Genomic DNA, 25644 nt, shown 5'->3' with positions numbered 1-25644 from the left:
TTATTTTTTTAATATAAAGAACAGTTAGGTACATCTTCTTCTATATTTTCACCCTGTAATGCATGCCTACAGCAATCTGTGGATCACAGAGCTTCAATTTCATATCTTGCCTGGAATACTGAACGTAAAGGACAAAACAATAGAGCTGGCCTCTTTTCTCTATACTCGCATATTGAAATATTCATATAAACCACAGGCAAACAGTTCTTTCTGGCACAGGGACATATCTTTGGTAGATAAAGACATGCCTTAGGGCACATTCTGGCATCATTTGAAGTTGCCCTCTACAAACCCTGACCATCAGTCCACCCGCTTTTAATTTATTGACAGAAATGATTTTCCTGCTCAGAGAAGTTTCCCAATGGATCCCACTGTCATTCCCAGGTGTATACTTTTCCCTCAGGGTAGAACAGGCTCCCTCTTTGAGATCGTCTCTCCAGTTCTAAATATTGTCATCTGTGCAGTAGAAGTAGATTTGGCTTACTGGCATTACTGCTGCTAAGAGAATGGTTGCTTCATGCTGACAGCCACCACATTCCCTACCATGGCATCAGTGGACCCTGTACTTTTCTTAATGTTCTATTACATTGTGATCTCCATTGTGACAAACAGGGAGGGGATCTCTGAAGGCAGGGGTGAGGTGGTGCCTCCAAAGGTGTGTTGAATATGGAGATTCTTGGCCTTCTCTGTTGTTGGGGAAGAAGGGAGTTGCCACCTAGAACAGAATGAAAATTGATGGAGTCTCTGTTGTTAAATTGTATTATTTTGCTCCCTGTACACAAAATATGAAAAGCAATTCAATTCAAAATACTTTATTCATCAATTGCACAGGAAAAATATACTCCTTATCCTTAAAACAAAATTTTAAACTTTAAACTCTCCTCCCTTTACTTTTTTTTGCAACATTTTAAACTCCACAAAAAAGGTTGCATTTCCTTAAAGCCAAAAAATACCTGCTGTCCTACATTATAAAATAACACAAAGAATTTCATTGCCTCCTGGAAAATGCAAACCGTCAACCTTAGTTCCTGACAGATTTTTCCTAAAAGCAAGAAAACTTAAATCAATACAGAAAGATTTTCATTGCTGGCTGGTATTTATATCCTGTTGGAACCCACAATGGCTGACATAACATAGCACTTCAAAGTTCTTTATATGCCTCTAGGTGCTACTAAAAGTAGAATGCTATACTAAAGCACAGTAGTATTTAAGCAGTCAACTTCACCTTCTATAATCACTATATCTATTTTAAGCACCATTGTAAGAAGAATGCTCAGGAACAACTCATTACTTCTGTTCTGTTATTTACATGGATCCATAGAGGCATATGAAATAACCCTGTTCTTTTAATTTTTATGTGATTTTAACAGGTTCTTTAAAAATGTCATCTCTTAATTTATATATAATGAAGTGTACTAATTACAGGTACAGTTTAGGTATTACCAAAGGTAATTTTGCATAATTTTAAAATTTCTTCAATATGAGCTTAAGTCAGGTGTCTGCATACATTTTTTTTCTTTTATTGAACAAGAGTAATTTGAAATGATTTGAAATGATTAACAATATTACAACATTAAAGACAGGTAGACAGGAAAGAATGCTACAGTTGGCAGTTGCAGTTACTTCACAGATAAGTCATAAGCATTTTCTGCTGAAGTTAAAAGCAAGTGATGTGACTTGAAGAAATATAGGTTTTAGCAATGTCTCTGTCCTTAGCATAGCTTTCTCACCTTTCTGGAATCATAATTCTACATGCACACAGTACAAATGTTACTGCACTTTACTTAACTTTAACAACTCTACGAATCTTCTATGTTTTATGGGATTTGTCCTGTTCTATTAATAGCTATTAAAATGTGTCTTAATAGTTCACATTGAGTTAAAACTAACTTGGCTTGCATGTTAATTTACATAAGTAGTTTGCTGGCTAATATACAGTAATTAAGCAAGGTTGCCAGGTACAAATGATAACTATAGAGAACAACTAAGAAGTGTGCCGCTGTCACTGCCATTGACAAGGTGATTTCATTCCACTTGAGAGGCTCCATTACATTCACAACTAGTTGAAAACAGAAGATAGAGCACTTACTGTATGCTGCATTATTTCACTTTTTTTTGTAAAAAATAAAGTAAGTCACAGGAGGACACTGGTGTGGACAATTGATTGTGGGAGGCAGATATCCTGAAGAGATAAAGAAATTGCCAAATTACAGCTTTTGCATTGCACACCCCTTGTGGTGATTGTATTGATTATACCTGTGTATTATTTTAGCTTACTGTGTATCCTTCTGCATCACTAAATGTCTACCAAGATTCACTATGTATTATATATTAATATTCTTAATAATGTTACCAAATACCTAATGCAAAAATACTACAAGGAATACTATGAAGAATGTTTTAAGGTGTTTAAGGTGACATAATAATAAATGTGAGTTAATGGAATTAATATATCTGTGTATTCAGACTCTACCAGAAGCACAATACAGGAAAAAGGATCTTTTAATAGTTAGGTCTCCAGAAACACAGACACCTTAAAGCAAAAATAGTGCTCAGTATAGTGCCTAGCTCTTCTTTGAGCTCAACCTAAACCTCTTCTGTATATAACAGTCCAGCTGCTTGACAGTACCAAAAAACTGAAAATGAATAAGCTTCAGGCTTTTTGGTCACTCCCTTCTGCTTTTGCTGCAATTCAAATAAAATGTGTACATGTCCTGAATTTTAACTGTCGCCCAACAAATGGTCTACTCCAATGATTGAAGTCAGCACGTCCCCACAGCTTTCTAGGAATGTAGTCCAGACACAATCCTCTCACTATGAATATAGACAGAACTTAATATACTGAGCATCAAATAAAGTTTACCATTCTGTATATGTCTCTGTTTTTAGAAACATAACATACACATTTTGCACATTGATTAAATAATTTTGGTACTACTGTTCTTTGCTTAATTGATTGTTCATTATAAACTTTGATACATGTGACTAACCTTTACTGTTGCAAAAGCACAGATTCACCTCATTAAAAGGAGTGTTGATGGGTGATAAGGTGCATCTGTTTGGCAAGGCTGTTATATTTTCATTTTGTAAGAAAGGTAATGTTACACAAGCAGCTTGAGGACATATCTTGGCTTGTTGGAATGTTGACATATCAAGGTAATCCCAGAGGAAGAGAAGCAATTGAGGTCACAAGACGTGATCTATATATAGTGCCTTGCAGTGTGTTTTTGCAACTCATTACAAGTGGAGTTCTGTAGCAACTAGACACTTCAGGCCAGACCATTGCACTTGTACCTCCTCATCGATTGATTTGTTATACTCAAATAAAGAATCATTTTGCCACACTGACATTGTCACTTACATTCAATCATTCAAAGTTTATTTATCAAATGCACAGCAATAGAGCGTGCAGCATGTCTTTTCTGTGAGCTCACCAGGGGGAGATAAAAATAAAAATCACAAAATTAAAAGTAACAGAATAAGGTTACATAATAATAGTGCAATAAAAGTAGAATAAAAAAAATCAATATAAATAGAACTGCTACAATAGTGTCCAAATAGTGCCATACAGTATGTAGTGTGCCAAATACAATGGAAAACTCTATGTATGGCTGCTGAAGGTGACAGCTTAGCTGTTTAGCAGTCTTATTTCCTGGAGGCAGAAGCTGTTCTGTAATCTGTTGGTCTTTGACTGAATGCTTCGATACCGTTTACTGGACAGAAGGAGAGAAAACAGTTTGTGACTGGGATGACTGGGGTCCTTGAGAATAGACCTGGCCTTCTTAAGACGTCTAGCTGAGTAGATATCCTGGATGTTTGGTAGCTCACAGCCGGTAATGAGCTGCGCTGACTTCACCACCTTCTGCAGTGTTTTGCGATCCAGGGCGGAGCAGTTCCCATACCAGGCAGTGATGCAGCCAGTCAGGATACTCTCAATTGTGCAACTGTAGAAGCTGGTCTGGATATGTGATGGCATGCCAAACTTTTTTAGCCTGTGGAGAAAGAATAGGCGCTGCCGTGCTGTTTTGACCACGATGTTGGAGTAGTGAGACCAAGTCCTCGGTGATGTTAACTCCCAGGAACTTAAAACTGCTGACCCTCTCCACTGCAGTCCCACTGATGTAGATAGGTGTGTGACCTCTTCCCTGACATTTCCTATAATAATATATATCATACATTATATACAGTATATACAGTAAATATATCATTAGTGTGATCAGCACAAAACCTTGATTCTCTGTTAAAGTGGATTTGGCTCCCCTGCTGGCACGTCTACATGAGATGACTTAATTCAGCCTCCAACATACCAATGACACAAAAGCATTGCTGTTTTGATAAGCAGGGTATTTTGGTTCGTTTCTGTTATTTTTTCTTGATTTTCAATAGGCTTGACCTTGAACAAGTTAAATCCCCTCATCTGAATCAACTCTATTGAGGCAAGTCTTTAAGAAACAAAGTCAATTGATTGTATCATGGTTAGTTATGAATGACCAAATTGACACCAAAAACATTTAGTTAATCTCTACAATCCATATACCTTTTCTTAAATCAAACATGAATAAATAGCATGAGAAATTAAGTTGATTCTCGATATACATCAAACACACTTAATTTTGTTTAGTGCTTTGCTTTTAAACTGTCACTCAAGGAAGTAGAAATTAGAAACAAAACTCAATCACCTTGTTGAGCAGACAGAATTACAGAGCTTGATTTAATTTGAATTGATTCGTTTAATGTATTGTACAGTAGGTCTGTCATATTTTCTTCAAATAATGAATTTTTCTATTTGTTCTCTAGCCTGTTGTCATCCTCCACAAAATCCTGACATTTTGAACACACTTTGATTCCAACACCTACATTAGCTTTATTTCTGCCTTAAGATTTTCCACCTTCTTTTAGTTACTGAAGTTAATTGTCCCAATTAATCTGACACTGTGGACATATGGTACAATTACAAGCCAGCTACTCTGTACAATGATTTCAATCCAAGATAAGAAATTAGTATCATCAATATAGTTGCAGCTTAACTTCCCTGCAACACTGTAAGGAGATATTAAAGGAATTGCAGTATAATCTGACGAATCCTCATGTGCACAGCTTGTTTTTTTAGTATTTCTCTTTTAAATGGATCTTGTTTAAAGTACTAGCCTACAGGTCTGCCAAGTGTGACAGGTCTCTAGACATACAATATTGCCAAGATGCCTGCTTGTCTTGAGGACACAGTTTTAGTTCCTTTGGAAACAGAGAAGCCTCCTTGTTACAATATTGAGAAGAAAATTAAATAGAACAGCTGGTAAAAGTTTGGAAAACATGGGAGGACATATTCTCTGTTTCATGTTGATGATAAAGATGGGAGACAGATTACATGTAAAAAATATTCTAAATTTAAAGAAACTGTTGTTCACATCAGTTTCTTGTGGTTACTTACTGGTCCAGGAACCTTTTCAAGCAGCTTGTTTCATGATCACAAAACCAAAGGACAGCCTCCTGTTTTCAGCTCTAAATAGTCACCTCTTAGTTGCCATGTGGTGCCATCAGTTAATTGTATTTGCTATTAGTCATGTTTGGTTCTCTGGTTTGCATTTTGTCAATACCTTCAAGATTTTCATTGTTTTATTAAACCGTTTGTACTTTTTCTGTTTACAACTAAAGAGAAATTGTGTTTTTAACAACTTTGTGTAAGACAATCCTTTAAGTTTCCCTACTGATTCCATGGTATGGGTGCCCTTTTGTATTTATCTTTTGTAAAGTATAAATGATGGGAATGCTTTTCATTTTAAATTTAATTTCTGATTAATACTGCAAATCATGCCAGGGTCTGGTATTTATGATGCATGTATGGCTTTTTCTCAAGTATACTGTATATCAGTGTAATACTGAATTTCCTACAGATAACGCTGTGGGGGGAGTGGACAGACTCAGTCCCAGAGTCCCATTTCAGGAATTTTATTTTAGGGTTAGGAGACAATTAGGTTTTCAACCAAACAGAAGAGAAATTGATCTGATGAAAGACTGTGAAGAAACTGGAGAAAATTCTTCTAGGTTTTTGTTGTTCAGGTATTTTACACTTTAGAATGCCTGCCTGGAGAATAAATGGTGTCTAATCCAATCAAACATGGCTGGAAAGCTACACGATTAATTTGTAATGGAACATTTTGTTACTGTTTCCTGTAGGACAGCTTAAGAATCAGAATTGACATGCAACTGACGGATGCTACTATATACAGTCTCTAATTCTTGTAAATAGCCACACTAGGGGTTATTAAATTAATAATAAATAAATGTTAAAACCCTTGGAATTTCTCATATATTCTCATATAAGTGCAATTAAGCTTTTGTTTCGGTTTTAAAGGGCGGCCATTGTGCTAGTGGGTGTTGGGGGTTTTGGGTGCTGTTTATTTGTTGAAGAGGATCCTGAAAAGGCCTACAATAAAGCATTCTAGACTTTGTCACCATCATGAGTTTTGTGCTTGCAGACTCTTGGGACATACCATGTTAAAAATGTTAGGACCTGTGACATCTGTCTTGCTGTCTGTGTAGCAGATCAGTTGTAGTTAATTTTTGTTCTTAACATTTATGATGCTTGTGAACCATTTCTTCAAGGCAGAAATGAGTTAGAGGAATTCATCAAGTTAGCTACATGTCAGACATATCTAACATTGCTTAAATAAGGTTTTCTAAATGTGAACAAAGAGGTTTTGATGTACTAAATCTAATTCTTCCTTATTTTCTTCAAATGATTCACTTGTTATCCAGCCTCTTATCATCCTCCACAAGCTGTGAATATTTCAAACACACTTTGATTCAAACACCTACATCAGCTTAATTCTTGGGTTCAGAATTCCACCTCCCTTTATTTACAGAGTTAATTGGACCAATTAATCAGATACTGTGGAACTTTTCCACAATTGCCTGTCAGCTGCTGTTTTAATGCAGTGACTGCATTGGCTTCAGAGCTTTGTGCAACACCCACTTCTTTCTTCACCAAATTCTCTTATTGTCAGCTTTGCTGTAGCTTGCTTTTGTGCCCTTAGTTAAAATGGCAATGCAAAACAGAAAGAAATGATTAATCAGCAGGAAAACAAAACAGTATAGCATACTAAAATGAAACTAAAAAAACAAAAGATGACAACCTATTATTGAAAGCATTGGTAATAATAGGATAGCCTGGACTAAAACAATTATTGCCTTAATGTTAAATTTGTTAGATTCCCTGAATGCCATTACCATCAGCTAAATTTCAAAACAACTGGTCAATATAAGGGTATCTACTAAGGCTGCTCCTTAACTGTGTTCATTTCCCTGGAAAAAATGGAAGGGTAAGTAATGTGGTGGCATAGAAATCAGCCAATGCCCTATAAAGTAGTGTTATATCTGTAGACCTGCGAGAGAAAAGGGTGTGATTCTAAGATTTGGAAGATTTGGAGATAATGCAGTTTTACAATTGAGGGAAGAGTTTTCATGTTCAGTACTGTATTGAGGTTATATATTACAAGAAATAGTTTTTTTCTTCAAAACAAAAACAGTATTATTGAACAAATGATTACAAATCTGCTGACCTGAAAAATGACAAGATCCGCCATCTGAAAGCTGTAGTATGCATAATGTACATTATGCGGATGATTCCTATTTCATCAGCATTTTCCATGCTAATAATCATGAAATGATGCTTTTAAAATAGCATCTTGACAGATATTCCTTTAAAGAGGTAGGCAGTGCACCCACTTGTGAAAACTGATTAACTTAATAGCACAGATGATATAATTGAACTCTGGTATTCTTCAAATGGACAGCCGTAAAATAGGATGTTTGCGTTTCAGTCAGTGGCTACATAAAGCACAACAAGGCAATTATGTTCTTCTGCTCATCTTAACTCTGGAGTTTTGTGGGATTTTATATTGAAGGTTTTGAAGAAGAGAATATAAATTCAGTGTTGGTGTATTGCTTTCCATATGGAAAAAAATACAATAGGTCAAGAAAAAGCACAGAAATCATTCATCCAAGAAATATATTTATATGTACCTAATGAAAACTGCTCACTATACATTTGAACATTCTGTATAAAAACACAAAACTGTAAATAAGAGGAAGCTCTTTGGCCTAAGGAATAATGATGAAATGTTTTGTACTTGCTTGTTTGACTGCTAGTAGTTAATGAACACAACAGATTTCTTGGATTTTCTTGGTCTGCTTCAGAAATGTGACTCATTAGTTTGTTTTCTATGTCCATGACACTTTGTTAAAAAAAAACATCTCCTGGTTTTCAGTCCTGAAGGTCTACAGGTCCTTATTCCATATTTGAGTTTGGAGTAATTATTTGGTTTGTTAGTGTCTTTCAGTATTCTGAATCCCCTTGTAATCTCCCCTGTTTCTGCTGGTTCTTGACTAAATATATTTGATTGCTCTAACCCAGCGGCCTATCAGGAATTATTCTCATTCTTTTATGACCTTTTCCTGGAGTATATTGTATTGTGTTGCATTCTTGAAAAAAGAGAAGGTGACCTGGGCTGTGTAATTTGTCCATTCTAGAGGTGCCCCCAAGTCCAGTGAAGATGCTCCCCGAGACTTCACCTGTCACCTCACCCCGACAGAGGAGGGACTCGGACAGGTACTGCCAGCTCTGCAATGCCTGGTTCAATAACCCTGGAATGGCACAGCAGCATTACGATGGCAAGAAACACAAGAAGAATGCAGCCCGGGCAGATCTGCTGGAACAGCTGGGCAAGACACTGGATGTCAGAGAGCTCAAAGGTACGATACTCGAGTCGCAGCGCAGCACATGAGTGTTTAGAGCAATCCAGGCTAGTTACCTCATACAGTATAAAAAATAAATCCTCAGTTTTAGGCTCATCACAGTGAACCTCCCCCACACTATAACTAACCTTTTGCCCTCCTTTCTTCTTCTAACTCTGTGAAGTGCCAGAACTGTAATAGTGTCATGGGCTGTTAAATTTCTCTTTGCAAGAACCAGCAGAAAAATGCTGTGGAGCACATTCTGTAATTGTTTCACGACCTGAATCATGTCAATAACAATTACAAAGCAATTTTGCCAACGACACATGCGATATTCCAGGACTTAGAACTGCAGATAACAACAGTTCAGCTAAATAGTTCTGTTTTGTTAATACGTTTAAGATGAGACTGCCTTTTGGAAAGAGATCTCATCTGCTAACTTCCTCCCACTCAATAAGTGAGATAGTTGATGTAGGGATGGAGAAGGGGAACCTATCATTGTGATGAAGTATTTCAGCATGTGATAATACAGAAGTTCTATATGCATTGTTGTGATCATTTAGGGAATATAACTATCTGACTTCTAGTTTCTTATTTACACTCTATTAATTTACTGTAAATACCTGCTTTTATTCATATTATCTGTCTATTAGCTTAATACTGTAGGTTTCACATTGAACACACAGAGTTCCTTAATGAACACCAGCTGGCATCCAGATAAGGATGTTACATTCGTTTTTTGGTGTTTTCTAAAACTCTTTCCAGAAATAACTAAGCTGCATTGAATCAAAGAGCCCCTGTTGAACTTGTGTGTTATTTACATCCTCTCTCAAACCTTTAATGAACCTGGAGTTTTACATACTTGCTAAATCAGGAGCAAATGGGTATTAACGGTAAGAAAGGGTAACCATTTTCAGTGATTAATTGCCCTAGTTCAAGGGAGTGTGAATGTGGAGATTCATCAGCATGTATTGGCTACAAAGGAACAGCAAAGGTTAATTACACACTGAAAACTAGAAAGAAGAAAAACAATGTTTTGGCCATTTCGCCTTCTTCAGGAGTGAGAGTGAGAGAGGAAGATAGCAGGGATATACAGTAAAGCACATGGAAAAAGGATAGAACAGGTGAGGAAGAGTGTCCAAATAATGGGAGATCTGTGGAAGGAATGAAAAGGTATTGAGTACAATGAGTTAGTAAATATCCTAACAAACAGAAAAATAGGCTTTAGTGACTGTGGACTGGTAGCAAAACATATAAGGTGGCCTCATGCTGTTTAATTCATTGGATTGTACTGCTCGCTCTGTCACGGCAATATTTTATCGAGGAAGGTTCACACTAGGGCATGAAGGAAAAACAAATATAATTTTACAAATGTTTAGTGTTTTTGCAGGATTTTCCTGTGCTTGATTTTTATTTTCCTCTCAATTTCCATTCCAAGTTTGTTCTTTGCCTCCTTTGATGATCAACATCAAAAGCTTTGATAAGGAAATAATATTCCAATCTGCTTTCAACAATTCTGTACTATTTAACACTGCAAAAGACCAAATGCTAAAATATGCATTGGTTTGTCAGAGCGCTCAATACCATTTGTTATTGTTATTGATGTTTCTGGACCAAGAAAGAGTTGGAAGTTTTCAGTAAAATTATATTACGCAGCCTGTATTCAGGGCTTTTATATAGTTGTCAGGAGTGACGTTTAGGAGTACCAGGTTGGACCCTAAGCGGCGCTGAGACTGTAGGTGGCTAGTGTTTGGTGTCCAAATCCCAAGGGCGAAAGGCAGAAGTCGTGGTAGAGGTTGGAAGGCTAGTTCGGGTATCAGAAGAGTCAGGTCGAGAGTATCCGAATCCAAAACGCAAGAGGAAGTCGAAGCCAGAGAAGAAACAAGGTTGGGTAGCCAGAAATCAGGTCGAGAGTATTAAATGCGCGAAAGGTTATTCTCAATAGTGAGTGGGGACTGAGTGGAGTGAGAGGGTATAAATAGGGAAGAGCGTGAGAAGTGAGAATTGATTAATCAGTGCGCTTGTGTTGGCGGCGAGAGGTGCACGTAGGAATGCGGTTCGTGACAATAGTAAAGAATGTGCTTATACAAAACATTTCCTTGGAAAACTAGATCAACCATCCATGCTATAATGTTCAAACAAATGTAAGAAAAGTTATCAATAGAAGGTGACTACAGTATATTTAGCCCATACTGTATAACTCATTAGTGTGCTATTTTATGAGATCCAAGGAAGTCATACAGTATAGCAGCTTCCTGGAAGATGGCGAGCATCAGCTTCAAAAGCATGATGGGGTATTTTGCTCCCAACTCCTACAACTATTTACTTGAGTGCCTTCTGGTTTGAAGTGTTTTTAAATACAGTACAGCACCAACTGCAGAACCTGCACATTCAGAGTTTCCTTATTGACTACAAGTTTCTGTCTGTGGAAGTTTTAAAAGAATGCTACTTCTCCACCAACTCCTGACTCAGTTTTGTCATCGTCTTTCCTGCCTTGTTCATCTTCCTTACACACCAGTTGTTTCTCCACCCAGCTGGGTGTTCAACTGCCTATTTTTTACAATAGTGTAAACACGATTTCAGTGCTCTCTTATGCAGTTCCTCTGCTACTTCTAATCATTTGTGCTGTCATTTCTTTACAATGATGTATTACTTCCATATTCTGAATCATAATTTATTTACTAACCAGGGTTTTGCCTTTTAACAAACACAAGACCCCTAAAATGCACATGGTTGAATCCACTCCATTTCTTGCAGAAAAGGGGAGTTGTTTTCAGTACTTAGAGTACATAAGTCATCTATATAAATTATAATAACCATATGCCATATCGAAATGTATGATATCATGAGTTTTACTATAAAAGGTAAAGGGTGAAATAAATTCTTTAAATTGCTAACCTACAGTGCGGCCTTACTTGAAAACATTGTTGTATTGCACAACCATATACATCTACTGTACAGTATGTATATAACTTGGTTTTAACAGACAAAATAAGGCAAGCACTACATTCACATACCTGGCTTCCTGCCTGGAACAAACCCCTCTGAAGTGACACATTCACTTGCAGGTATCAGACAGAGGGAAAGCATTTAATAATCTATTTTCACCAAAGGAAGTTTAAAAATGAAATGACTTTGTCATGCAGGCATTTTATTCATTGCTTTTCTCAAGATAGTTTGCAAGCCATAAACTGAAAACTGCAATCTGGTAATGCTCAATGATCTTATGTAATATGTATAGTAATAGTTTTGGGGAATACTGCACAAATCTAATTTTATAAGGTATGGAGAAACAGCCTGAGTACATATAGTGTTGTATACCCAGGGGTTGGTAGCTGTAACAGGATCTTTATGTAGACACACAAACCCAGTTGTAAGGTAAATGGTAAAAAAGTGCATTTTTACAGTGCAGGGAAACAACCAAAAAGAAAAACCTAGCTCTCTCTGAGCTTCTAAATGCAATTCTTCAGCCCCTCTCTAAACCACAGCTGGGCAGCTAAGCTGTTTACTGGCTTCGAAACATTGTTTCTTTCCAATACTCTTCTCAAAAACTCTTTTCCACAAAACTAAGTGTCTTCCTGAGACTCTTCAGATAACTCATGCAATCATTTCCCTGGGCTCATCAGTCAGTCGATTCCATTCTTCTGGTGCAGCACATAATAGAGGCTCAGCTAGCTCTCAAGGCAGCAGAGGCCAATGTACAGTACAATCTGGGGGCCTCCACTTTCTGGCTTTAATGTTCCTGACCAGTTGTCTTCCATCAAAACGTTAGAAATAGTGATACTGGATAAGTGTAAAGGTTTACATTGAACACATTCACATTAAAGTCTTGCTTACTTAAATTTCAGTGTTCAGGTGTTTTAAGTAGGGTAAGATTATTTTGACTAGTACATAGTCAGGTAAATGTCTGTGGGGAATGGTACTGTAGCTCCATATAAGATTTTTTTCTCTCTCTTATTCACTCCTCTGAAACTGAGAGAAGCACTACCTGGAAGGTCTAATGGGCTTGAGTTAACTGTAGTAACAAATAGATGCACTCACAGTTCCAATACCTGCATTGTAAATTAATGGAGGAAGCCTGTCTTCACACCCTAAGGATAGCAGAGTCAGAGTGTTCGATGCCAAAAAACAACAGTGAACCCATGGGCCTAAGGTTTCCTGGTAAAGCCATGACGTCCAAAATACAAGAAGGTATAGAGAAGTAGATCTTTAAAAAAAAATCTTTGTTGAGAATATACTGGGTACTGGATTTTACATTACCATGTTGCACAAGATGAGAAACCTTAAAAACAGGGCTTGTTTCACTGTTTTGCTTTGGCTGATTCTAACTCAGGGTGGGAAAGTGATGCAGTGGTGAACATCATTGCCTCACCAAAGTTCCTGGACCTGGAGTGCTATCTGCATGGAGTTTTTATCTTCTACCCATTTTTCATGGGTTCTTGCTGGGTGCCCCACAATCCAAAGACATACTTGTAGGTAAATTGGATTCTGAGAGAACTGATCATGGTGTGAGTATATGCGTGTCTGTGTGTACCTTGCAATGGACTGGCATCCCGTTCAGAGTGAACTGGATGAAGTGGTTAGAAAATGGATGGATGAGTAGACTCTAACTCACAATAAGTGTGTTAATGGTCTGATGAGAGGCAGACTTTCAAATGATAAGCAATCCCAGAGCTTATCCTGAAAGCATAGGGTATAAGGAAAGACTACAACATAGGTAGGACCGCATTGTATCACAAGATGCATATGCAGGGCCACCTTAGAGATCTCTATGAAAAAAGACAGCATGTCTTTTTAATAATGAAGAAAACCAGCGCATTTTGAGAAAGCCCAAGCTGATTATTTTTGCATTAAGTGGTATACAAATTACTTTCACCTTGATTGGCCTTGTTTGATCAAATAGAGAAAAAGACACTTCTTTGGAGTGTATTTTTTACAATACATTGTGATGCATTAACATGAGCATTTTTTTACGATAATGGAAGTGGAATCGCTGTAATGTAATGTAGCTGGTACCAGAAGCAGCACGTGAAAAGCACATTGATAGTTAATATATTTAAATACACCGAAGAAGAGGGAGAGAAGACAAATGTTGCAGGAATGTGAGATTTTGTTTTCATTTTCTTATAGGCCTAGTACATAGTTGACTCAAATGAAATTTAATGCATGTTTGCATGAACAGAATCAGTACAGCAGTAACTGAACATTGGCCTGATTGATCTTATCAGTTATCGTGTCTTTATCTACTTGATTGTATTTTTTTTTAAGCAATCTGATTAAGAAGTCACAGTTGGTTACAATGACCCTAGGCACTCACAGCATCTTTGAAACTTTAATTTTGGGAATGAGCCAACATGTCAGTCACAGTAACGAACAAATTGCAGTCCCTGAAGTATCATCGTCTTCATTAATGTCACAACTGCATAAACTAGCACATACTATTTGTAGATTCCTGTCACTTCTCTGCAATCAAACGACACAAACGTTTGTCCAACCAATTCCGTCATTCAACCTTACCTTTCTAATCCTAAAACTGACACATTAGCATTTAAATGTGGCTCTTGCATGTTTGGGAATTTCTGCAAATTTGTGTCCCATCATATTTATTTCACTTATTGTATTTGAACTATGTTTACAAAGCGACCAGTGCAAAACGTCTGCACTGGGAACTGCAAGGGTTTTAAGAAAATAATATTTATTAGATGGCACAATATTAATACAGTACATCACTGTATAAAAAGTGTTAGTTGTTAATGTGGTGACACAAAAAAAAACTAATTCACAAGAATAAGTTTACTTCCAGTGGAAACACTGGGCTGGCTTGTAAGACATGTAATACAATGAAATTCCTGGATGTTGCAGCCTAAACAACTGACCTTACTAAGTAATTGCTCCATATTGGTCTCTGGTTTATGAGTGTAAGAATTTCAGAAATGTTACAAATGAGACACCATTGACCTTATTCCAATGCTAATACATGCACAGTTAATCCAATCATCTCATTGAGCTGTTTCTTCAAGGATGCTGGAAAATAAGCAACAAAATGTCACATTGGTAAAGAAATAACTTCTTCTGTCCTAACCAATTCTATTCCTGATTTACACTTGCATCTTAGAGATGATTTAAGCATGAATGGCTAAAAATGCAATATGGTACATTTAAGGTCTGTAGGTTGGTTGCTACCAATCTGTGCTTTTACTCTGGATACCTTTTGATACTGTTTTTTTTAAGAAAAGACTTTCTTATTTAAGCCACACAAAAAAGACCCAGTTATATTACAAAATGAAGTCTTACAGTATTTCAAAGGGTGTTTCAAAGGGTGTAAAAGTGGCTTTTGGTTTTTAAGGTTTCCCAGAATACATTTCCTGAAACATTTTAACCCACTATTAATGCTTTCCAACCCTGATTCTGGGGAATCCACCATCTTCTTCTTTCTTTTCTGGCTGAACTCTCAGCTGCAACTATTAATCAAACTAACTAACTCATGAACTAATCCACATCATTGGACCTTTTTAAATTTTTTTTAATTCTTGTCCGCTCTTGCTTACTAACGCATACTTATTCATAATAGTGTACCATTTACTTACTGCTTGCTAGTTTGTTAGTCCAAATATGTTATTGAAATCTTAAGTGGAATACAAATCTGAATAAAATGGGCACAAAGACCGAGTCCAAGTAGGCCTTTTCCTAATTTTTAAAGGACTTGAAATCATTCCCAAACAAACTCTCTCCTCATGTAAAGTTTCAAGCTTGAAATTGCCAAAGGTCTGTGCCTGTGTTGTCCAAAGCACATTTGGATTTTGCCAAGCTCTGCCTTTTCAGAACAAATCCCTGTCCATTTTTGCCATTGGGGCTGAACATATGTTACTTCTTTGCTGGTATTTCATCTTCACCTCAGAAGCACTCCGCAGATATGGGCCATCTGAAACAGGCAGACAGTGGAACATCGATCTCCTTGAGTAATACATGAGGTTTTATTATTAAATTTCCATGACAACTGCTAGTCAGAACGTTCAAAAACAACCTCAATGGAAAGGGCCCTTGTGTTACATTATGTTGTTCACTGCAAATTCCTTTAGTTTCTCTAGATGTCTGCTAGTCTGTGAGCTTTGGTGCACATGGAAAAAAAAGTATTCCAGATTCCAACTTTTAAAGGATCCTGAGTTGAATAATTTTAAAATCCTGTATAAATAACCAGCTTTGAAAATATATGAATTATGTGTCTGCAACCAAACATCAGTATGAAAAATGTGATTTTTACCCAATGTGGTCTAGAGACTAGATGTTTTATTTGATGATTATAAATTGTAATGCATGGAAGGACAGCACATACTGTATGTATTACCATGTTATGAATTATTTTGGTTGCATTTACCTCATAGTATCTTCAGTAGTAAGTTACTTGTAAAACTTCAAAGGCATACTGAAAAGTGTAGTCAAACCACTTCTTATTTAATTAAAGGTTTGGTTAAATAACTGAGTGAAAAGTGAAAAGCTACCTTACAAAAGGGCACTCCAGAACTGATGCTAAAAAATCCTACCTTGAATATAACACTGAAAGATAAGTAGACGTGACAAACATATTATCTGCTGCTTCACTTTGTTTATTTTCAGTCCTACGTTAGAGGCTTTGATGACACAGTGAAAAGCATTGATTTTCACTTCTGCGTGATACAAGTACTGATGTGAGCTACTGACAAGTGCTAGAAAGCGCATCACAGAATAAATCTGAGATCAACCTGTATTTGGGTAGCTATCATATGGGTTGTCTTTCTTTTTTTTCTCTTCCTTTTGTGTTTGCATCTCAGTTTAGATGTAGACTGAAGATTAGTTTTTTGGCTTTGTGAAACATCTTGTCCATAGGTATGAAGAAATTTGGCACAAACCTGCACAGGCACAGTAAATTAACTCTTAATTATAAATTAGCTAAGTAGTTTTCACTCTGTAATTTTAATAAGCTTTTATGGTGACACGCCAAAATGAATTACATCTGATTCTGATTTTTAAAAGTTCAGTACAACTATTTTAATCCACTTAATTTGTATATTTGTGTAGAGGTGAAGAGAGATGTGAAGTCATAACCTGCAGAATCAGAAGACTTTGTGTTTGAAATGTGTGAATCAGGAGCCACTGTATGTGAAGCTCTTCCCAGCACTGAAAATATTATTTGCTGATATTAACCAGTGCTGGTCAGTGGAACAAGCTCACATTGTACATTGAAATTCTAGTCAAGTAAAGAAATTGTTTCACCTGTACTGTAATTTCAAATGTGATTTCTTGTAATACAAGTGCTGATTTTAAAATCACTTGGTGTGCTGTGACAAGTTTGAGATGCTAAACGAGTTCCACAAACCGAAAAGGTTTGGGAAGCACTGATGTAGAGAATCTACTGTCGATTTTTTTCAATGACAGTTGATTAGGGCAGGAAGGTACTATCAAAGAAAAGAGAACAAAGGGCTCTATTTATGATTCCCCGCAGAATGTGGGCTCAGTCAGTATCTGCTTCTCACTGTGAATCCCATCATTGCTTCTTTTTCACCTTTCTCTCTGCTTCCATAAGAGGAATTTTGAAAGCCCGGTAGCTTTTTTCAGGAGCTTGTATGTTGATCTTGAGGTAATACTGTTAGACCTGAAAGTTGTTATACCTTATAATACCAACAACTTGTCCAATAATAACACATACTGAATGGAGACAGTACAAATTTTAAAAAACTCATCTGCAGTGAAACAAGTGTGTGAATAAATTGAGAATGTTTCCTTTTCTCTTTCCTTTTCTAAATATAGACTTTTGCTTGATTACCATGATACAGCATTACATTGTTAATGTTAAAAGAAAAAAAAACATTTTAAGTTTTTTATGTGACCCACATATTGAACATGTTATCAGCTACTGTTTTTTAATGCATCGTCCTACAGTACTTTAAACACACAAAAACTAGGTCATATCGATCATCTGACTACATTGTAATGGGAATCCTAATTGCTTCTGTTGGCAGAGAGAAAAAACAAATGATTGGATCAGGTTTTTGATAACCAAAGACAGGAAATGTGTTTTCATGGGCACTATGGGTAATATGCAGGTTTTAAAGCTTTGTGGCAAAATACAGAAATAATGATTCAACAATACAGAAATAGTGATTTCAGTACCTTAATTTGACCAAAAATATTGTTTAATTAGTTCAAAATTTGTCTTAACTCCCTAGTAATAGTAATAATTTGGGGGGATGGGATGAGTGCTATTGAGTCGGTGTCGACTCATGACGACCCTATGGATAGTTCCCCCGTCAACATCCGTAAAATTTTCATGGCAAGATACAGAAGTACTGTAGATTGCCAAGCCTTTCTTCCTCGCAGATAGTGCTAGTGTTGTTGCCGTTGTCACGGAAACGGGATCCTCCGCCGCCAACACCACCCCATACTGCTGCTGCCCGGTATGAGTTATTAGAGAATCTTGCACCTGACATGGGACACGAACCCACTACCCTGAGATTATGAGTCTCATACTCTACCAACAGAGCTTGTCGGGGCATAGTTATAATTTTAACTAGTGTTAATTATTATAAGACCACTTGGCAGTTCTATTCTGAACTATCAGTGAGAACATGAGTTTCATAACAAAGCATTTTTTAAAATAATTTTGTGCTGTAAATCAAGCAAAGTATGTCCCCTGAGAGGGGATAGCATTTTGATTATTTTTCATATACTTATATGTTTTTACAGGGCTTTTAATTATATGCGTGCATTTATCAAGTGGCATTGATTCTTGGTGGTGACTGATTTTGTAATTTAGCGTTTCAATACTTCAAAACCATTTTGCTCCATTCTGCCTTATTTGTAATTGCTTCTAGATAAGGCACGATAATTTCCTCACATTTTATTAATGACAACTCCTAAGAATACAATAGAAGTGTACAAAGCAAACAACAAATGAAATATTAAACCTCCACAGTCTGGGTGTTTTGGCTTAGTGTAAGTGTGCAATGAACAAAACACAGAGCATTACCTAACACTACAAGAATGAGTTAATGGGTTAGATGCTCCAGTCTTGTATATTAAATAATAGACATCTGAAATTTACATCCTCATTTACATGCTTAGCTCTTTGTTTGCACAAACCTAAGCTTACATTTAGTTTTTGTCAATTTTAGTTTCTGCGTTTCATGTTTTGAAAATACTTTTTCAAGATTTCAGGTTTTGGAAAAGGTAATATCGGATTAACAGAAGGTGAATGCTTAAATGGTATCCTGACATTGTCTTGTACTGAAAATCGTTTTGAATGTTGCTTGTTTCTTGTGTAAAGTGTTCTTTTACAAATAGTATCTAATACCAGGCCAGTGTCCAAGAGAGCTTTTGTGCAGGACGAAGCCTCTTATTTGATCTTCCGAAACATAGTTTTCCAAAAGGCCTTAGAGTGTTGTTGATTGAGATGATTTAGCACTTTAATCTAAAGAACTGTTGTACCCATTTATAAAAATCAACACCTAAAAAGAATTAAAGAATTTGACTGCCCTGCCTATAGCGAAAAGCATTCTTCTTGTAACATGACTCATGGTGTATAAAAAGACTCTTATGATTTTGTCACTGGTCAGGGTTGTGAATAGCATTCAAATTCTTCATGCTGGGGGAAGGGGAAATCTGGGGACAAATAGCACTTGAATCTTTCTTGAATATGTCACCTGGGTTTCAGCCACATGCTGTACACACAGATTTTCAGTTCTGTGGGATTGCTTGTTTTTCTTCTATTATAAACTATGTCCTTTTCTAGTGTGCAATTATACTTCTTTGGCATTTGTTTCTAGCCAGTGCTTGCAAGGTGTCAGATTTATTGGGCAGGGTAATTAAATTTACCTAATTTAAGTCATATACTGTATACAGTAGGAATATCAGTTAATGGAAATTTGGTTCTGTTAATGACAGTTCTTAAATACTTGTGTTATATGAGCTCGGCAATTACACTTTGGTTTTTTATGGTTGTAACTGTCTACCAAAGTTTAATTCATAGGATGAATTTACACTTCTGTTATGCAAAAACTTTCATGTATTATGCAAAGTTTAAACATGTTTTAAAGTTGTAACCCTGACTGGAAACCGGGGGGGCTGATAAATAGAGTTTAGGCTTCCTCTGCTGTTCCCTCTTAGTTTATGTTGATGCTAAATTATAAGAAACAAGCAGATGCCACATCCAATATACACTTTCTGAGACTAGAGGAAGGTTACAAGGGCTAACTTCATTCTCCTGACTACTGTATATAGAGCTGCGATAACTCTAGTCCTTGAGGGCTGCTGGATTGATCTAGTTTTCTCTCCACCTGGGTTTAACTGTTATTGATTTAATAAGTCTAAATTGCTGTTTCTGTGTTTGGCATTGAGGAATTTAAGTTCCCTTTCATGTCTGCGAGACTACAGCGGTATGAGACCAGGAGTATCACTATTAGTTTTTTCTTCCCAATTCAGGATGCTCAAACCCAGTTTAATCTCACTGTAGATTCCACTACTACTAGTAAAAAATGTAAGTCAGATGAATCAGCAAATAAAAACACAGGAAATGTTTTATCTTCCTCGTCTGAGATATCGGTTAATGCAATATTCTATTGATTTTAGACTCTCGCCCACCTGTGTTTTGATGAATAAGATTTAATCCACATAGTAATTTACTGTACACCACACAATGTTTTGTGTGAATAAACTGGAGTCTGTTCTTCACTAATGATCTTGGGTCATTATTGGGCTTTAGATGTCTTCTTTCATCAATAACATTGAATATTTGTAATACTAGTATTTAATCCCCTAATAAATGTACCTGTTCAGGACTAGGGAGATTCAGTCCCTTTACTATTAGTATAAGTAATGCCTTTGAATCCAAGGATTATACTGGTTGCTCTTTAATCTCTTTCTGGGGCATCAATGGTCTTTATCTAATATTCTAGATAATTAGGTCAAATAATGTATAATATAATTAATTACTAAAGCTTTTAATGTGTAATTAGGCTTGACCTTGGTTTCACTAAGTCAATTTGCTTTACTTCTTTCATTCATTTCATTAATTCACTTATTTCATTTCTTTGTGCTTCTGTTGTTTAGTCTGTTTGTGGTATTGTACAACACCCTGACTTTCTTAAAGGCTCATACTGTAAATATAATTTTTTTGGACAATTGTGTCACACATATACAACATTCGGTGTTTTGTGGAGGTTCAGACAGTGGCGTAGCCAGAGGAGTGGCAAGGTGGGAAAAAATTAAGACATGTCCTAAATGTTTTTTAAGAGTGTGCATGTAGCCTACAGTATATTGTAAATGGTTAGTGTTGGCAAATATGTGCTATATCATTGTAAATTGTTTCCATGCAGCTAAGTGAAAGTTGCATAAGGTTTTGGTTTGTGTATCAGTTCAACATTGCCCTCAGTGTATAACAGGGGTTGCCAGTGTGAAACTGGTGCAGACAAGAATAGTAGTACACCTTTTAGTAGTACATCCTATTTTATAAGGCAAATCATATAATTTTAAAATGGCATCCCCATAGATGTCCCTGCCACCCCTCTACTGAGACACACAAAAATCCTGGCTATTCCACAGATAAACAGCAAGAATTATTTCTTTTAAAAAATCATTATTGAATAGAAAATAACTAGAACAAAACATACTGTGATTTGCATATCTGACTTTCAAATGAAGACTAACATTTCAGTCTTCTGACTTTCATTGGAGATTTCAGATTCTACCAAGAGTTTTTCCCTTCATTTTGACATTCTGTGTTTCAAGATTATACTCCAAGTCTGGTTCAAAACTGACATTATGAGACATTTGGTTTTGGAATTCTTACCTGCCGTCTGCCTTGATTGCTCTTTCTCAGTGTACATCCCCATGGGGGTACTGTCTGCTCAAAAAACTCTCAAAGAACATTGTTCTGATACTGAGGCTAACTAGCCAGGGAAAACAAAGTCCAGTCTAGAGTTATTTTAAGAAAGTTGGAACTTTATTTCTCTCTCCCAGTTGTTCTGTTTCCCTGTCATTCTCTCTGTCTCTCCATTTTTTATTCTCTCTCACTCTCTGTCCAGACCAGGATTCATTTCAGATCCCAAGTTATTTTTCACAAACTGCTTTCCCCATTATGAATCAAGGTTACTAAATTGTAAGACAGTTTGACATGGAACCAGATACAGATGAATAGATTAAAGCACTGCTAATAGAATTTATACTGAAGCATGTTTATTCAAGTTCATTTCTGAAGCCTCTGAAATAAGATCCGCGGATACCAGCTCACACTTTTGACTAATAATCTGAATAGCATAGCACACTAAAGGTCATTGTCTGTATTTGTCTAGCTGTATTAAACATACTTTTGATGATAATTAAGACAGTTAACATTTTAAAAGTAGAGGAAAGAATTATGTACTGTAGTTCTAGTTAAAGTGCTGACATGTCAGAATGTGAAACTTTACAAAAGCAACACAGACTGTTATTGTTATAGAGATCCCCACAATAGGAAAGAGTTACTCTGCTAACAAGCATACTGTACTGTGTGTACAAAGCTCTATGACTATGGGTTATCTGTATCTGTGAAACAGAGCATATGAAAATGATTTTGTTCTCTGTTCAGGATATTACTTTTATTGTTACTCTTTTAGAGCCAGTGAATTTCTTCTAGTATGCTTACAGCATGCACTTTCTGACATTTTTCTCTAGTTATAGAAAGTCATTCATATTCTCCACTTCTTTGAGATGTCACACTGTATCCCAATTTTATTTTCTTTTTTCTCGTCAGGATTAAAACGCAGTTATACCTGTGAAGTCTGCAGCGTCACGTTGAACTCTGTAGCACAATATCATGCACATCTCCAGGGCTCCAAGCACCAGAACAAGTGAGTATAGAGGCCTTGTTTTGTGATGCAGTCAGATGCACATTTTTATCTTAAAAGCAGAAGAGTTTTACATTTTTAAACAGGCATATTCTTATGAGATAGGGTGTGACTTTGATAGCTATGTTAAATAGTAATGATAAATTATAGCAAAAGGCAAATATAAGAATCTCTTAAATACAGTCCCTGTAAAAACCTTATTTTTCATGTTGTGTTAGTTTTTTCTGTCATGCTTTACAAAGAAATTAACTTTAAGGCTTTTGACTTTAGGCTGTACCACTCAAAGATATACTATAGTCCTAATTCTACAGGACAGCAAAGAATGCCTGGCAGAGCTGTCTCTGAAAGCATTTTTAAATAGCTCACATCGGCATTTAAAGGCATTTAATATCAAACTGTATAAACAATTTGTGTTTTTTGTATTTTGTTTGTGTTTTGTTGTTATTGTTGTCTGTCTGTTTTTGTTTGTGGTATTTTGTGTATGCAGAAAGCTGTTTTTTTATGTTTTTAGCAATGTTCTTTTATTTAAAATATATTGTTCAGGACAATTTTGCCATTTTAAGCTCTTCAAGATACATTAGCAAATGCAGGTATTAAGTGTTTTTGGGGGGACTGGTTATAGCTATTATAGTTATGAATAGATAACCAGGCCACAAACAGTAGACAGATTTTTTTTTTAAAGATTGCTCAATATTTCAAAACTACTTATTTCTCCTGGCACTACTGGCTAGAATTAAACTTCTATATAATCACATAGAATTAGTGGTAGATTTAAGATATATTTATCTCTCATTATCTTTAAACATAATATAGTGTATGAGAACAAAAATGTTTAATGAATAAAGAAACAATATATTTTAATGCACATATATCTAGATTTAAAATGCTTAAATGAACAGGTTCCCATTTAATAGTAAACATCTTTTCCTTTCAGTTGTAATGCAGTAATAAAGTGTTATTTGTTTTTGAAGTTCGGCAGTTTCTGGCTAGTCTTTGCTTACATTTATTATATGACAAAAAAAGGTTTACAGATCATTGCTCTGCCAGAGCTCTGTGGGGTTTATTTTACTGAAATTAGTTTAATCCAGGCAAGAATCTACATCATCAATATCATCATATAACCATTGTGATTAAAGGCTGGTGATCAAGGTTGACGATATAGGGTCCAACTTTTTGGTGCTGCTGTCGAGAAAGTTACATTTTCATTCTTCAGCTTTATGACCATTGAAATATGTGCAAAAACAATATATACTGTATGTGCATATATGAACAAATGATATGTCAGCCATGGTATTTTGCATTTCATTTCTAGATTGCCATGAGTCCTTCAATAACTGTATGCTGATTAAGTTTCAGCATGTCAGGAATAATCTTGTCCTAAAACATGACATCTGCTTTTCCTGATTGTAATTGTAATCACTATTTAATAATCAGGTCTGCTCACCCTTACACCAGTAGGGGAGTGATAAGGACAATACAAGCGTTCCATGAAATCATCTGCAATTGGAGCTATCTGCCACTATCTCACTATGTGGGAGCTATGTCCCACAGTGATCTGGGTAGCATTAGTTTCAATAGGAGGTATATAGAGCTAACTGAAATACAGTAAATACAGTATGGGTTACTTTGGCACAGTACACTGAGCACACCATGTTCAGCTGAAGCCTACCCAGAGCCAGTGGAATTGTGCACTGCAATATTGTCCACAAAAATCTCAATCTGGAATTCTATTTGGAGTATATGAGAGAGTTCAGTTGTAGATAGAATTCCATCAGTAAAATAACTTGACTGTGCTGCACTAACTGTGTTACCACTGCAGTACCACAGCACATATTTAAAGTCATCTCAGGTTGCAGCTACTGTGTTAAGTGAAGTTGTTTTTGTCACTCCAATACAGAATATGTTTTCTTAAAAATACCTGTATACTACTACTACTACAACTACTACTAATAATAAGAAGAAAAACCTAAAGCGCTCCCCTTAATTGGGAAGACTATGTATAAAAAGGACTGTGATTCCTAGATGGTTCACCCAATATAGACGTAAATACCCTCGAATTAAAGCTTACATTCTGCACTTTGACTTCATAGTTATTGTTTCATTTCAAATGCAATGTGCTGGAGTACAGAGCCAAAACAACAAAAATTGTGTCACTGTCCAAATACTTATGGACTGTACTGTACGTGTTCCCTACGATGGACTGGTGTTACATTCACTGTATAGTTCCACCTTGTGCACAGTGCGTGCCTATACACACAGAATGAGTCTTCTTGGAAAAAATTAACAGGCTTATAAAATTCCTGATAATTGGATTGTCTGGTTGACATACCATAACATATGTTACCCCATGTAAATCCCTGCATTGACAATAAATTTTGTGTGCAGTGGCTCACTTTTAACCTCGGGGCCTGCATTTGAATGAAGGCCATCAATCCTGGTGAAGGAATAGCTTTCCTGAAACAGTTCTGCGCCCCTTGTTTTACTGAAAGTAAATTCAAATATCTAACCTTACAAAAAATGTTTAGACAGATGAAGGAAACATTCTTTGTTCATTTTCATTTAAGAAGAACAGAAGACATACAGTAATGTCTTTCTTGTTAATTTTCATTACATATAATGGCGATTCAGAGTATGATCCTGTTTGATACCAATTACTACATTTCTGTTAACCTGTATCTGCTGGTTAAATAGCATTTCTAGGGAACCGGTTGGTAGAGCTAATAAAGAGGAGAAGGAAATGTGTTAGAAAACAGACTACTCCATATTGAAATAAATCTTGAATATAAGCAGGGAAACCAGCAAGCAGGATAGTGTGTTGACAAAAACCATATTTGCTATTGCGCTTTGCCATGGTTGGTTATATTTGCAGTAGGCTTCTATGAATTAACCTTTTGTGCATGTGGGCCACAAATCTATATAGATAATTCAATTCAATTAGACTGCTATTCAATTAGCTGTCAAAGAAGCTGGAGAAATATAGCTTGTTTTATTGCTACTTTATCATTGACGTCACTGTACTACACCAATTACGATAAACTGACTTTTAACAACAATA

The 25644-nt window shown here is 36.2% G+C and overlaps 1 protein-coding gene across 4 annotated transcripts in view; it reads left to right on the top strand.

Moving 5' to 3' along the window:
* Nucleotides 1-25644, top strand: part of zmat4b (zinc finger, matrin-type 4b) — a 127365-nt gene that overhangs the window by 84664 nt on the left and 17057 nt on the right. For all 4 annotated transcript variants that reach the window (XR_015935303.1, XM_088624483.1, XM_088624481.1 and 1 more), the window contains 2 exons: nt 8530-8751; nt 22496-22592. Coding sequence is in view for 3 of the 4 variants with exons in the window: in XM_088624483.1 (XP_088480609.1) it covers nt 8530-8751; nt 22496-22592 (319 nt within the window). In the remaining variant the exon portion in view is untranslated. The remainder of the gene's footprint in view (nt 1-8529; nt 8752-22495; nt 22593-25644) is intronic.

The sequence above is a fragment of the Lepisosteus platostomus genome, chromosome 3, assembly GCF_059453375.1.
Source record: "Lepisosteus platostomus isolate fLepPlt1 chromosome 3, fLepPlt1.hap1, whole genome shotgun sequence".
NCBI classification, from domain to species: Eukaryota; Metazoa; Chordata; class Actinopteri; order Semionotiformes; family Lepisosteidae; genus Lepisosteus; species Lepisosteus platostomus.
Note: the sequence above shows the minus strand (reverse complement) of the source record. Positions and strands in the feature narration are given on the sequence as shown.